Below are 13,182 nucleotides of genomic sequence, written 5' to 3'. Positions count from 1 at the left end.
GCGGCACATGGGATATGCCTCAAGAACTGAATGAGTTCACTGTGAATCAAATTCTTCGCCAGGGAGAACTTGTAGCCACGGTGAGGGATTTCACCCATCATGTGGAGGATCTCGTCACATCTCGGCCCAATACTGCGGGGCAGTGGAGTAGGCATGCTACGGATGTGGCCGATGCTCTCGAAAGGCTCTTTCTGGGAAGTCCTACGGCGAAATTAATATCCACCGCGTCGTTGAATCTAGCTTTGTCGTACTTGCTGCGACATAAGCAGTATTGGGTCGCACATCAGATCTTCAAGTCTGCAAGCCACGTTGCGACGGTAGAATCCTTCAATATTATGCTCAAGTCCTCGGCCCTCGAACAGAACCTGACACGATTCAGGAACCTCTTGCATGGTATGGAAAAACTGGGCATCCGCGCAGATGTCGAGACCTGGCTTGCATATGCTGACTGCTTTGTTTCTCCCAACAAGAAGATGGCAGTAGTGAACAGTCTACAGCAGCAAGGGATGTTACAGCGGACAACGCACGTGCGGACAGCGTTACGAGCAGTCATACACGAACTACTGGTTAACCACCTTCGTGACGGGGGAGACATGAACTCTTTCCTGGAGATGCTTGCCAGGGACTATGACACTGCGTGGTGGAGCTCGAGTATGGTCAATCAGATGATGTGTGCCGTCATGCGCGTGAAGAATCCGCAAGCTAGGGACCAATTATTCCAATTCTGCAGGCAGAATGGAATCCGGATAGAGCCCTACACCTTTCTTCTTTTCGTGAGCACATGTAACAAGGGCAATATCATTCAAGCGTTACGATACTTGCATCAGACCATGGATGATCCGATGAGAGACCTCAATGTCGCCGGCTGGACGCGACTCTTTTTGCATGCATGGCACGGCGGGTACTTCAACATCAGCCGTGTCATTTGGCGTTATGCTTGTATGAGAGGACATGCCCATCGGATTGCCGAGAGGGTCTATGGATCCCTGTTGTACGAAGCTGGGCCGGAGACAACCTTCCACAAGGCCATTGCGGCGCGGCTCATTCTCGGGATTGATCTGGGAATGCCCAGACCCACCAAAGCCGATGTCTCCTATGACTTGGCAGGGCTGCCGACTGAGTTTTCCGACGACCCCATGAGGTACATTTGCACCAAGGTGGATGCCAACGATCGTGACAACCAGCTAAATGTCAGCGAGGCGATCCTTGCTCGCGATCAGAAAGTGGCGCGCGTCTACGCACCTCGCGTGCCATTTCTAACGATGCTTGATGCGGCGACATTTGTGGATCTTGAATGGAAGGAGATGTCTCGCGAGGCGCCTCTGACTCTCGAATGGATGCGAGACAATATCGTCTCTGTCGAGTTGGTCGCCCGGGGTGCCAAATTCAAGAACAGGCAGAAGCCGCGGCAGCAGCGGCCGTGGCGGCGGCGGTGATGTGCGCCTTGATCTGGAACCGCGTCGTTGTCTGCTTTTGCCTTCTATATTGCCGTGGATCACCTTTTTGTTTCTGATGGTTCGTGGTGTTGGCTTTTCTTCTTGTCTGTATTATTAGGGATACCCTTTGCCTACGAATGTCCGTACTGTTCTATCATACCCCCTCCTCGACCTCCTCACTCCTCATCTCTTGGCCTTTGGCGACCATGTATATAAATAGTGTACACCACTGAGTGGCATTGACAAGCCATGATTGTTTATATAGACATCACTAGAGATAGATAAGAAAATACCAATTGGGATGTATATCATATGAATGCACATTCTGCTTTCAGATTTGACAAAATGTATCTACATAGCTTTCCAGACAAACATCTAGCAAGGTCAGGCCATATCCGAGGGATGATGTGCAACGAACTGCCAACCCCAAGCCACGGCATCCGACTCTAAAACAAAGGGAAATCAATCATATTCATCACATGGCGCATACACATAGTCGTTAGTTGGTCATCGGGTTTGTTGCGGTATCTAGTATGTTCAATCCAGTATCGAGGGAACGAGGCAAGGCAATTCAGACGTTTTTCGACTTGTCCGTCTCCTCGATGGTGGTATCTTCTCCAGAAGAAAAAAAAAGAAAAAAAAAAAAAACAAATACTCCTACCACCCCGAATTCCCATTCCCATGCAACAAGGCAGGTTCCGGCGCCGCAAGCGCACCGGCCATCTCCGCTCCTCCTCCACTATCATCCCCTCGTGGATCCGCAGAACCACCCGGTGGAAGTGGATAAGGGGGAACAACAGGAGCCGCACCACCTCCACCACCATACGGGTCCATCATGCTCGTGCGCATCAACCCCACGCCTTCCTTCAGGTATAATACCAGCCGATACGCTGAGTTGCCGTTCAGGTAGTACCGGTGAAGTCGCTTGCTGCGCAGGAAACCCAGGCGCTCGTAGAGTTTTATGGCGGCCGTATTGGTGATTTCGGTTTCGAGGGCAATCTGCATCCGTAAGGGGGACTCTGTTAGCTTGCGCTCCTCTCTCTGTTTGTGTTGTTTGGCTTGTGCTTGTGCTTTTGCTCGTGCTCGTAGGTGTAGGGTTGTGGTTGTGGTTGTGGTTGTGGTTTGTAGGGGGTATATGTGTAGGGGTTGGGTTCGGTATGCATATTGTGTGGGTGCATGTAGGAGGGGTTGTGCTTGCTGGTGTGACCTTTTTCTATAGCTATAAAGGTGTATTATATGTGTGTGTTGGGGAAAAAACCTACCTCATCCGCATCCCGCTCAATCATCGCATCGATCGCCATACGTGCCAGCTTTGTCGCGATGCCTCGCCCACGGTACTCCTCCTTGACGGCCAACATGGCGATGTAGCCGCGCAGGGGCCCCCCGCGGTGGGGTTCGAGCTTCGAGACGACGACGCCGACCATGGCGGAGTCGGGTGGGCGGGTGTCGTCCATGGCCATGAAGCAGAGCTCCCCCCATTGGTACAGGAAGTAGCGGTAGACGTAGATACTGTAGGGCTCGGAGAGGTCTTTGGAGATTAATTGGCGCATGGCGGGGACGTACTCGTCTTCGCGGGCGCCATCGTAGCGGACGTAGCGGAGGGGGGTTGTTGATGGTGTTGTCGTTGTCGTTGTTGTTGTTGTTGTTGTTGTTGTTGATTGTGGTTGTGGTTGTGGTGGTTGTGTGAATGTTGTTGTTGTGGGTGTGGGGGTGGATGATCCCAAGGGTGTTGGTAATGGTGGATTCGAGGTCATTGGAGCAGTGGGTGATGGTGGTGATGTGTGCTGGTGATGATTGCTGGTGTATGTACAGTCCAGTAAATGGAAGAGAAAAAGTTCGGGATGACGTCCGATTCCCGCTCCGATTCCCCCCCAAACATGTGATTTTCATCCTTTTTTCGACTTCTGGAGGTTCGCTTTGGCCGCGGCTCTTGCACTCTATTTTCTTCTCTTTCTTTCCGCTACTTTTGTTCCCTTTAGCCTGATCGTGCTGTTTCTCTGTCCATGCCAGTTCTCATAGCTAACTGCTCGAAAAGAATCTGAATTGTCTTTCTGGCGGTGATGCTCCGCCGTCGCCAGCCCAAGGAGGAAGAGCGCGATTCGCCTGCGTCTGCTGCGTCTGCTGCTACTGCTGCTGCTGCTGCTGCTCCGCCTGCGCGTCCCCCTCAATCCAAACGCTCCGAGTCCTTCATCCATAAGCCGCGCAGCAAACGTCGCAATGGCTTGATCTTCGCCCTGGGCGGGCTCTTCGGAGTCCTAATGGCCGTGCTCTTCGCCAACCAGCAGGATGTCATCAGTCTGGACAATCTCATGGACTTCAACATCGAGTCCTTGATGGAAGTCATGCCACATGGGCTCTTGAATGATGCGAGAGAGTTCACGGTGCGTTTTGGCTTGTCCGGTCGGGGCATATTCCGATAGGCAATTACACAGTGCACATGCAAAACAGAAAAGGCTGACCGTAAATCACATGTCGATAGCAACATGAGCGCGACACCGTCAACTACGACCCATTCGCCGTCGGACTACATCTCCAATCGCAAGGATTCAAAGCGAAACACCCGATGGTCATGATCCCCGGGGTGATCTCGACTGGTTTGGAGAGCTGGGGTACTGAGCCCGCCTCCCGGCAGTACTTCCGCAAGAGGCTCTGGGGCAGCTGGAGCATGATGCGGGCGCTGGTGCTCGACAAGCCGGGCTGGAAGAATCATATCATGCTGGACAAGGAGACTGGGCTGGATCCCCCCGGGATCAAGCTGCGCGCGGCGCAAGGGTTCGACGCGACGGACTTCTTTATCACGGGCTATTGGATCTGGAACAAGATCCTCGAGAATCTCGCGACCATCGGCTATGACCCGACCAATGCATTCACGGCAGCCTACGACTGGCGGCTCTCCTACCCGAACATGGAGGTGCGGGACCAGTACTTCAGCCGACTCAAGTCGTACATCGAGACCGCCGTCCTGGTCCGGGGCGAGAAGGTCACCCTCGCCTCCCACAGCATGGGCTCGCAGGTTGTGCTCTACTTCTTCAAGTGGGTGGAGAACCCGGAGCACGGCAAGGGCGGGTCGGACTGGGTCAACAGGCACGTCGCCAACTGGATCAACATCAGCGGGTGCATGCTCGGTGCTGTCAAGGGGCTCACGGCCGTGCTGTCCGGCGAGATGCGCGACACGGCGCAGCTGAACGCTTTCGCTGTGTACGGGCTGGAGAAGTTCCTGTCCAAGGAGGAGCGCGCCGAGATCTTCCGCGCCATGCCGGGCATCTCCAGCATGCTCCCCAAGGGCGGCGAGGCCGTCTGGGGTAACTCGACCTGGGCGCCCGACGACCAGCCGCACCAGAACCTGACCTTCGGCAACCTGCTCAACTTCCGCGAGAGCGGCACCAGCCGCGTCATCAAGAACATGACTATCACCGAGAGCCTGAACTACCTGCTCGACGAGGGCGAGGACTGGTACCGCCACCAGGTGCTGGCCAGCTACTCGCACGGCGTCGCCCACACCGCGCGCGAGGTTGAGGCCAACGAGCACAACCCGCGCACCTGGCTTAACCCGCTCGAGACCCGCCTCCCGCTCGCCCCGGACATGAAGATCTACTGCTTCTACGGCGTCGGCAAGCCCACCGAGCGTAGCTACTTCTACCAGGAGGAGCGCGACCCCCTCATCAACCTCAACGTCAGCATCGACACCACCGTTACCAACAGCGACGGCGTCGACCACGGCGTCCACATGGGCGAGGGCGACGGCACCGTCAACCTTTTGAGTACTGGCTACATGTGCGCCAAGGGCTGGCACATCAAGCGCTACAACCCCGCCGGCGTCAAGATCAAGGTCTATGAGATGCCCCATGAGCCGGACCGCTTCTCGCCCCGGGGTGGACCCAACACAGGTTCGTTCTTCCTTTTTCCTTCTTGCCTTGGTTCCTTCTCCCATCATCCACCCCCCAAACCCGCATTCCCACAACCTCTAACGAACCAACCCCCCAAAAAAACAGGAGACCACGTCGACATTCTCGGCCGCGCCTCCCTCAACGACCTCATCCTCCGCGTCGCCAGCGGCCAAGGCGACGACATCGAAGAAACCTACGTCTCCAACATCCGGAAATACGCCGAACGAGTGCAGATCTTCGATGAGGAATGAAAAACGAACGCGCACAATCAACCCGAAACTTAGCGAGGAGGCGAAAAGACATATCAACACCCCCACAAGAAAAAAAAAAAAAAAAAACAAATTGAATCGCCAAAAAAAAAAAAAAAAAAAAAAAAAAAAAAAAAAAAAAAGAGAGAGTGGAAGCTTAGACGATGATGATAGATGAAATGCACACCACTTCAAATGATCTCTCCCATCATGCATCATGTAGTGGGCATGACCATGTTATATATTTACTACGTCTATATATACGCCTTTGGCTTTGTTCTTGTTTTGTTTTCTTTTACTTGCTATGCTTCTGGTACTGCTATTAAAAGATGGTGGTGCATTACTGAAAATGCCAGAGGATGGGTCAATGTGTAAGGTGGAATGGACAGGACTCACAGCATGCATGCCACAAACGAGAGCGCTCTCAACTGGATTGACTGAGCAAAAACAAGAAGTAACTAGAAAAGAGAGCCATGCACTGCACCAAGTCTAGAGATCAGAACTCAGTAGCAGTAACAGAGAGAGTTTCCCTTAGATATGGCTACTAAAGCTATCTGGAGATATTATGTACAACCTTGTGCGAACTATATACTGGAGTAGCTAGTTCTAGCATTCATTGAGAAGGCTAAAGGCGGTGCCTGCCAAACCTTGATTCAATCCTCCTTGCGCGCTGCGACTGTGGGGGAATGCGGATATCAAAGCAATATTGTCATTCATATGGAGTAAAAAAGTTGCTGAGGGGGAGGACTGCCTCTAGGGAATGGGAAACACTTCCCTAAGGAATTTAATGGCAGCCAATTGACTGTGGTCGGTGAGGCATAACTACTGGTGATCGCGGCCACCGACAGCCTCCTAATCTATCTGATCGCAAGGTACTTACTGCAAACTGATCCTAATTTACCAGTAGAAAGAAAAGATGTTCTTGTGATGTAGAAAGAAAAGATGTTCTTGTGATGATTTCCAGGTTTTTTTTTTCTTTTTTTATTCTGGAAACTCGAATGTGTTTTATTCCCAGTTTTCATATGGTTGGTATGAAAGTAGTTGTTCTAACGTACAGTCAAGGGACGAATGAAAATTGAGAATCACACATAAGCCGGCGCGGTCACCGTGAACAAGAAAAAAAATTCGAAGGAGGCATGACGGGGAGAGTATCACTTTTTTTTTGTGCGATTTCCTTCGATATTGGGGAAGGGTGATGGAACATTCGAAGTTGCAAGGAAAAATGTCATAGAAGAGGAAAGAGAAAAATGAACATGGTATAATGTACAACCAAGAGTAGCTAAGCCCTCACAGCCGAGAACGCGCCACAGCGGCTGGTAGTGTCTGACTCCGGTCGTGAAAAGAACAAATGGCTCAAAGAATCTGTTCGACCACAGCAGAACAATGCAAGGAGCAGTCAAAGAATAGAACCGAACGGAGAAAAGGTATTAACACCCCCAGAGTCAAGCAGAAGATGGACAAAAAGAACAAGGTGCCAGTATCCTAACTCAACCAGGGTCAAATAAAGAAACACTCTATGAGGAACATTGCCAGATAAGATGCCCAAATCCGAAGAAGATAAGTAAGAGATCAAAGAGACGCGAAGGCGGAAACAAAGCACAACTCGTGCAAACGCGGAAGTAAACAATCATAATTGTCGTGACTCCTTACCCCAGGGTTCCATGCCCAGGATACCCCGGCAGTAGTAAGATGGAAAGATGGAAGACTCGGCCGGGTGCGACCGTTTCGAAGAGAGAGATTTTGTCGAGGTGGTAGAAGAGTGTCAAATCATTAAAAGCAAAGAAGCAAGGGCCGATAATGGAAGATCGAATCGGTCATCGGCGCCCCAGTTGAACACTTTTTTTCGATTTTTGCTTTGGGAGGCATGGCCAGGATGACTGACGGCGGGTACTTTTCAGCGGATAACACAAGCGGAACCGACTCAAAGAAGAAAAAGGGTAATCATGCAAGGAACACGAATAAAACACGGTATCATTAGCGAGAAAGATGATCGACGCGAACAGCACGGTCTAGTGGAAAGGCGAAGGCAATAGTCGAATTAGGAACCAAATAACTTTTTCCCCACGGCGCGATGCGTGAAGGGAGAGAGGGTCGTGACAGCCCTTAAGCGACGATTGGTTGCATCGAAGCAAAGGGGTTGGCGCACAGGTAGTGCTCCGCAGGTTTGATGCAATACAGGCAACCACAGGACGAGCCGTGACCGGTCCACACACTCTGCGCGAATGGTAGAGCGTAGGCCGGAGTGTGATGGTACGACGGTGGCTGTGACTGATGGGCTGTGGGGATATACTGTCCCGGAGTATGCACCCAAGTCCGCGTGTACGGCGGAGGTGGGTTGGTGTACGCCCAGGGCCCAACAGCGAAGTAGTCCGGCGTGTTGGGGCCACTGTGCGGCGCAGATGGGGGTGAATACTCGGAAGCGGTCGGGTTGAGCCACGAGTTTTCAAAGGTAGCACTGCGCTGGTACTGAGGAGGGATCGGGCCCTCTGGGGAGAGTAGCGGCTTGGAGACGCGATGGGGCCGGGAGACGTTGGTGTCGATGGGAGCCAGAGCGTGGCGAGACTCCTGGGCACGGGCAACCGTCTTGGCACGCCAGTTTTCCCAGTGCTTCAACCATGTAGCGAACCCATCCTGTTTGTCATAGATACGGTCGTGGATCTTCCATTCGAAGGCGAAGAGCCAGTCCAATTCCATCGAGTTCAATTCGCTCACCGGGATGTTGCTGACCTCGGCCCAAGACTTGTTCTGGAAGGTGTTGTCATCCAAGAACTTACTTCCCAGGAGGAGTGCAACAGTCAGCATCCGGTAGACCTGACCACTCCCCGAGGGGAAGACCTTGGCTGATGAAAGCATGCGCATCCGGCTAGCGAGGTAGTAGAGACCCAGGAGAATGGTCGAGCTCGGGAGTCGAGTCGACGACAAGATCTGATAGACGTATTTGCGGAACTGGGGGGTGACCGACGATCCTGGGTAGACGCTTCGCGCTAAGTCAATATCTGCTAGGTTGATCTTGGTGATGTACAAAGCATACATTCCCTGGGCCATTTCAGCCACATAGTCGGACATCTGGTCCATCTCATAATCCAAGTGCGCCGCAACGCCTCCAGTAGCCTTTTCCTCCTTGCGTGGTTGCTCCTGCACCATCATTTCCTGACGACGGTACTGGGGTGGAATGCCATTGTCCATTGGGGGCAGCTGAACGTTGTTGCGAAGTGGCGGCAGAACGTTGGCGGGGGCCAAGTGACCGTACATGGGCTGATTCATCGCGGAGTGTGCAGCGTTCATCTCGCGGCCATTGCGTACCCCAACATGAGACTGAGCGTTCATGCCGACAGCCGACTTGGAATAGCAGTTAGCCTGAGAGTACTGTTCGATGAACTCGCAGCCGTTCTGAGAGTAACGAGGCGGGAAGGCAGCGGACGGGCCCAAGACGTAGAAAGGCTGCTCGTGTTCCATGCGACCACCACTCACAATGTGAGGCGGAGTTGGAGGAAGGCCCTGCAGGCCGGGGGCGTAGAAAGATGGCATGATGAGGTGGAAGTAGAGAAAACGACACCGGTTCAGGAGGGGGAAGGTAGACTGGAATGCTGTAGCCAAGCGCGGAATTAGCAAAGTGGCTCGGAGGACGAGCAGGATTCGAATGAGTAACAAACAATCGGGATCGAAAGAAACTATAGATACGAACCGTCTACACGTCCGCCACGCCCTGATCCTTGGTGGAGGAGAGGAAGGAGAGCGGTTGCTCAGCGAGCCGCGGGCTCTGTGCTTTGGTGTAGAAGGTGTCTCTTAGTTGAATGACATAGAGAAGTGGCGGTCTTCAAAGCACGAGGCAAGAGAAGCGGCAATGAGACAGTCGTGACTTTGGGGCGATTCACGCGAAGTGGTCTGACAAGTTGCTGCTGCACGAGTGCGACGATCGCTGGGAAGGCGCGCTTGCTTTCGAAAGGGGGACAGTTGAGCGGACAATTGCTCGAGCACGAGGGAGTCCAAGAACCAGACGAGCTAGTCAATGGCTTGAGTCGATTGTGTTTTTTTTATTTGTAACCGAACGAGAAGAATGAATAACCGATGGGGTCAAGAAATGTGTTAGGGGGGAAGTGGATGCGGATAGGGAAGGGGACGGTGGAGATCTTTTTTGATGTGTTTTTGCGCTTTTTTTATGGAGAGTGTAAAACGACCAACACCAATTCTCGCGTCAAGGGGAAGGATCCCAATCCGGGATGAGAACGATACTTAGTGAAAAGCTCGTTAGGTATAGGGTAAGATGGAGAGAAGATGGTAGGGTTATAGGTGGTGGACAAAGGAGGGAGGGAAGAGGGAGAGAATATAGGTTTGATGATGTAAAGAGAAAAAGAAAGGGAAACGGTAGGAGGAGGGATGAAGAGTGGGATAGAAGGAGAAGGGAGGGATGGGGGGGAAATAGAAGAGAGAAGACGGAGTAAGAGAGGAAGCAAAAGAAAGGAACAGGAGAATAGAACAGAACTAAGAGAGAAAGAGAGAGAGAGATACAGTAAGTAAAAAAAGAAAGGGTAAAAAAAAAAAAGCAGCAACAGCAGCAGCAAAGCAAATTGATTGGGACTAGTGGGCAGGAGGTGTCAGAGGCGGCGGCGTTGGGAGGGGAGGGAGGGAAAGCCTGGGAAAGTGACGATCCCCGGCTCAACTGGCCTGGCCTGACTAACCACTTTCTTCTTTTTTATTTTTTTTTTTTCTTTTGGAAATTAAATTTTTCAGATTGAAGTTGAAGTGATGATCAAATTGATCATGGACAGTGAGTGGGTAAAAGGTGAGTGAAACGGGAAAGGGAGACAGAAGGGATTTTTGGTATGGTAAGGAGACTGTCAGCCAATATTCATCCAGCACGGGTGGAGATCTCGTCCATTGTGCAGTCAATCATTGTTGCGGAATTCATTAGATAAGTCGGGTGGTTGTTAAGTTAGTAGTTACTTCCCAGTTGTCCTCAGAATACTCGATACCAGTCAGTTGGTAGGAGGTAGGTATTGCGGAGAATTAGATCACTACTCTCCAGCATACGGAGGAAGTCAATCGGTTTCCTTTACTGCTTGACGAAAAAATTACTCTATGAGAAGGACATTACGGGACCTCATGCATACATTGAGAAGTCCGTTCGTAATGATTCTCCGTAGGCTCCGTAGGAGTTCGGAATACCTGAAGCTAAACATTAGATAGGCCTTCCTCATCAGCCGCCAGCATCAATTCTCTCCATACCTTTAGTTGAATGTCAAATAATTAATAAGAGGTCAGCCGCAACATCCGAGCAGATGGAACGATCCTTTAGAGTTTTTCCGAGTTTTGAATGGCTACGATTACGGGAGGGAGAAGACTACCTAGGTAGGAATAATCCAGTAAAGCTGATTAATTGAATAAGTTCCGTTGACGCTTCGTGCTTCTGGTTGGTTGATCTGTTGGTGTTTTAAGGGGGAAAGTGGTTGAATGGGAATGAGAGAGAGAGGAAAAGGGTTAGTCAGAATGGTGGTCGGGAATGACTGCTGAGAGAGAAAGAGAGAGAGAGAATAGAAAGAAAAGAGAGAGCGAAATCCTTTTCCCTGTCTTCACACCGTAACATCGGAGTCACTAGGCAGGCTAAGACAGAGGCTAGAACAGTAAGAGAATACCCATTTCCATGGGTTTAGGGGGGGAAGATTTGGGGGGAGAATCCGTCTTTCGACCGTCGGCACCGAGACTATGGACGGGAAACGAGGGCAAGAGCCTGTCGGTTTTAGTAACTATGAATTAATGATGATGAGAAGGAGGAGAAGGTGCAGTCGGATTCATCCTGTGATGCTCTCTTTCTACTGTTTTATTTAAAGATTTTTATTACTTCTTGCCGACACCCGCATCGTGTAGATTGATGGTTGACCCTGCCACCCACCACCCTCTTTCTGCTGGGATTGATACTCCGAGGTCCCGTGGCCATAGCAGTAAGTGGGAAGTAACTGTACAGTAAAATTGATTCAGTTTACCTGCCGCCCGCCTGACTGTCGAGCAGTGGCCGCAGTGCTATCCAATAATAAGCTGCACGACCAAGACCGAGCCAACCTGCCGCAACCACTCCTTGAGTCCCTTCTAAGCTCTAGCGGTTGGCGGTGGGCAGCATCGGAGAGGTTAGCCAAACGGTTCTAGGTTAGTTCTCTTTTTAGTGGTTAGTTAGTTAGATGTTGAGTTTAGGGAGTTAGTCAGTCGGTCTAACTAGGGGTTCGAGAGGAGGGAGGACTGGAGTCATCGGCACTTGGGGTTGGTCACCGCAGTGACCCATTCATTACTGCTTCGAGAGCGCTTGGCGACGGCCGGTCTGCTTTAATCGCCTGAGCTAAGAGGCCATATGGGAGAGAGAGGAGGAGAAGATGGAATTCCTCGAAACCCGCTATACTCCGTAGGTTGGCATCTCACGAACCTGGGTGGGTGGGTGATTCAACCATCTACTAGTCATCTACTCCGTAGATGAAATTGATTGTCGGGCTTCGCCTCACGAGGACCACCGTCGTTATCCTACCGCCCCCTTCTACCCTAATTCTTCTGTGTCCATACAAAGAGAAATTAAATCGGCTGGACACAAGAAACAAAATAGGGAGGTTTGGTTGATGAGGCCGACCCCAATCAATCCCAGACAGGGCAACGTCCTACCTGTCCATTGGGCTTGGTGGAACAGGCGGCGGTACGGAGTACGTGTACTCTGGATTGGAGAGAAGCATTGACTTAAGGTTCAAAACTTCACGGGATCTTCAGAAAACTGAATACTAGAGTAGAGGAGAGGAGAGCAACGCAGCGCAGGTGCCTAGCCATGGCCAATTCATAAGCCGACAGGCCAACCCCAAGAGCATTTCCGTCACTGCCTGTCTATCGGAGGCAAATTTTGAAGTCACACCTCGAAAAAGAGGGCGAGGAGAGCGCTAGTGGTACGGCTCGACAAAATAACTGGGCCGTGCGCCCCCCCGTGCTAAATTAGCGAATGATGGGCAACAGAAATTAAAAAGAAAAAAAAAATCTCAAGAAAAAAAAGATCCAAGACAAAAACGTGTTGTGAGCAAGACTAAACTGAATCAGGACATTTGAGTCGTTCACCCAGTGTGGCTTGGCTGGTCACAGAGAGTGCCTTACCTAATCCATTCTGGCCAGATATTTATAACTTCTTTTTTTGTTTTGTCCAGGCCCCCCAGTCACCGTTAATCCCAAAGGGGGCAGGCGGAGGCAACGTTTGATTCAATCATCGATCAATCATGGATCCATCATGGATCATGGATTGATTGGGTCCCTTTCCATCAGAATGGATCCAGGTGGATGGTTTATGGGGAGGGAGGAAGGAAAGGGAAAAGAGGGGAGCCAGTTCGGCGTCTAGTCTAGTCCGTCTAGAAGGGATGATGGAAAAGCACAGAAAGAGCATGATCTCAGGGGAGGGGATCTCATCATCACCAGTCTGGTCGCGACAAGTCGACGGTGGCGATGGGTGATCTCAAGGCGGAGCCCATGACACCATGCCATGTTATGTCAGGCCCTGCCCTGTCCTTGTCCAGCAGAATGAACCCTGAGTCTGGAAGCCTGGGGTCTGCCTGAACAAGTCTGGAACTACTGTACTGTACCTCAACTGCCTCATTT

General features: G+C 51.4%; 5 protein-coding genes across 5 annotated transcripts; 3 read left to right on the top strand and 2 right to left on the bottom strand.

Annotated features, from left to right (window-relative positions):
- Positions 1 to 345: 345 nt before the first annotated feature.
- On the top strand, positions 346 to 1,694 carry BP01DRAFT_358533 (uncharacterized protein). Its single transcript, XM_025575460.1, has 2 exons — positions 346 to 393; positions 471 to 1,694. The coding sequence occupies exon 2, from the start codon at positions 474 to 476 to the stop codon at positions 1,434 to 1,436; it is 963 nt and encodes a 320-aa protein (XP_025429542.1). The 5' UTR covers positions 346 to 393; positions 471 to 473; the 3' UTR covers positions 1,437 to 1,694.
- Positions 1,695 to 2,092: 398 nt separating this feature from the next.
- BP01DRAFT_358531 (peptide alpha-N-acetyltransferase MAK3) lies at positions 2,093 to 3,234 on the bottom strand (the record flags this gene model as incomplete). Its single annotated transcript, XM_025575459.1, has 2 exons — positions 2,699 to 3,234; positions 2,093 to 2,435 (listed from the first exon to the last, which is right to left on the bottom strand). Exons 1-2 carry the CDS (start codon positions 3,188 to 3,190, stop codon positions 2,094 to 2,096), a joined length of 834 nt encoding a protein of 277 aa, XP_025429541.1. The 5' UTR covers positions 3,191 to 3,234.
- A 144-nt stretch (positions 3,235 to 3,378) lies between these two features.
- BP01DRAFT_358529 (phospholipid:diacylglycerol acyltransferase) lies at positions 3,379 to 5,715 on the top strand. Its single transcript, XM_025575458.1, has 4 exons — positions 3,379 to 3,817; positions 3,916 to 5,323; positions 5,429 to 5,653; positions 5,695 to 5,715. Exons 1-3 carry the CDS (start codon positions 3,497 to 3,499, stop codon positions 5,572 to 5,574), a joined length of 1,875 nt encoding a protein of 624 aa, XP_025429540.1. The 5' UTR covers positions 3,379 to 3,496; the 3' UTR covers positions 5,575 to 5,653; positions 5,695 to 5,715.
- Positions 5,716 to 5,726: 11 nt separating this feature from the next.
- Positions 5,727 to 6,040, top strand: BP01DRAFT_358528 (uncharacterized protein). Its single transcript, XM_025575457.1, has one exon. It carries the CDS (start codon positions 5,782 to 5,784, stop codon positions 5,944 to 5,946), a length of 165 nt encoding a protein of 54 aa, XP_025429539.1. The 5' UTR covers positions 5,727 to 5,781; the 3' UTR covers positions 5,947 to 6,040.
- A 1,521-nt stretch (positions 6,041 to 7,561) lies between these two features.
- Positions 7,562 to 9,498, bottom strand: BP01DRAFT_101031 (putative cyclin-like protein (Clg1)). The gene is made up of 3 exons (XM_025570240.1): positions 9,257 to 9,498; positions 8,603 to 9,150; positions 7,562 to 8,548 (listed from the first exon to the last, which is right to left on the bottom strand). The coding sequence occupies exons 2-3, from the start codon at positions 9,097 to 9,099 to the stop codon at positions 7,675 to 7,677; spliced, it is 1,371 nt and encodes a 456-aa protein (XP_025429538.1). The 5' UTR covers positions 9,100 to 9,150; positions 9,257 to 9,498; the 3' UTR covers positions 7,562 to 7,674.
- Positions 9,499 to 13,182: the final 3,684 nt, after the last annotated feature.

This window comes from Aspergillus saccharolyticus (assembly GCF_003184585.1).
Source record: "Aspergillus saccharolyticus JOP 1030-1 unplaced genomic scaffold BP01scaffold_26, whole genome shotgun sequence".
In the NCBI taxonomy this organism is placed as follows: domain Eukaryota; kingdom Fungi; phylum Ascomycota; class Eurotiomycetes; order Eurotiales; family Aspergillaceae; genus Aspergillus; species Aspergillus saccharolyticus.
The sequence above is the reverse complement of the archived record's forward strand: the minus strand, read 5'-3'. Positions and strand labels throughout refer to the sequence as shown.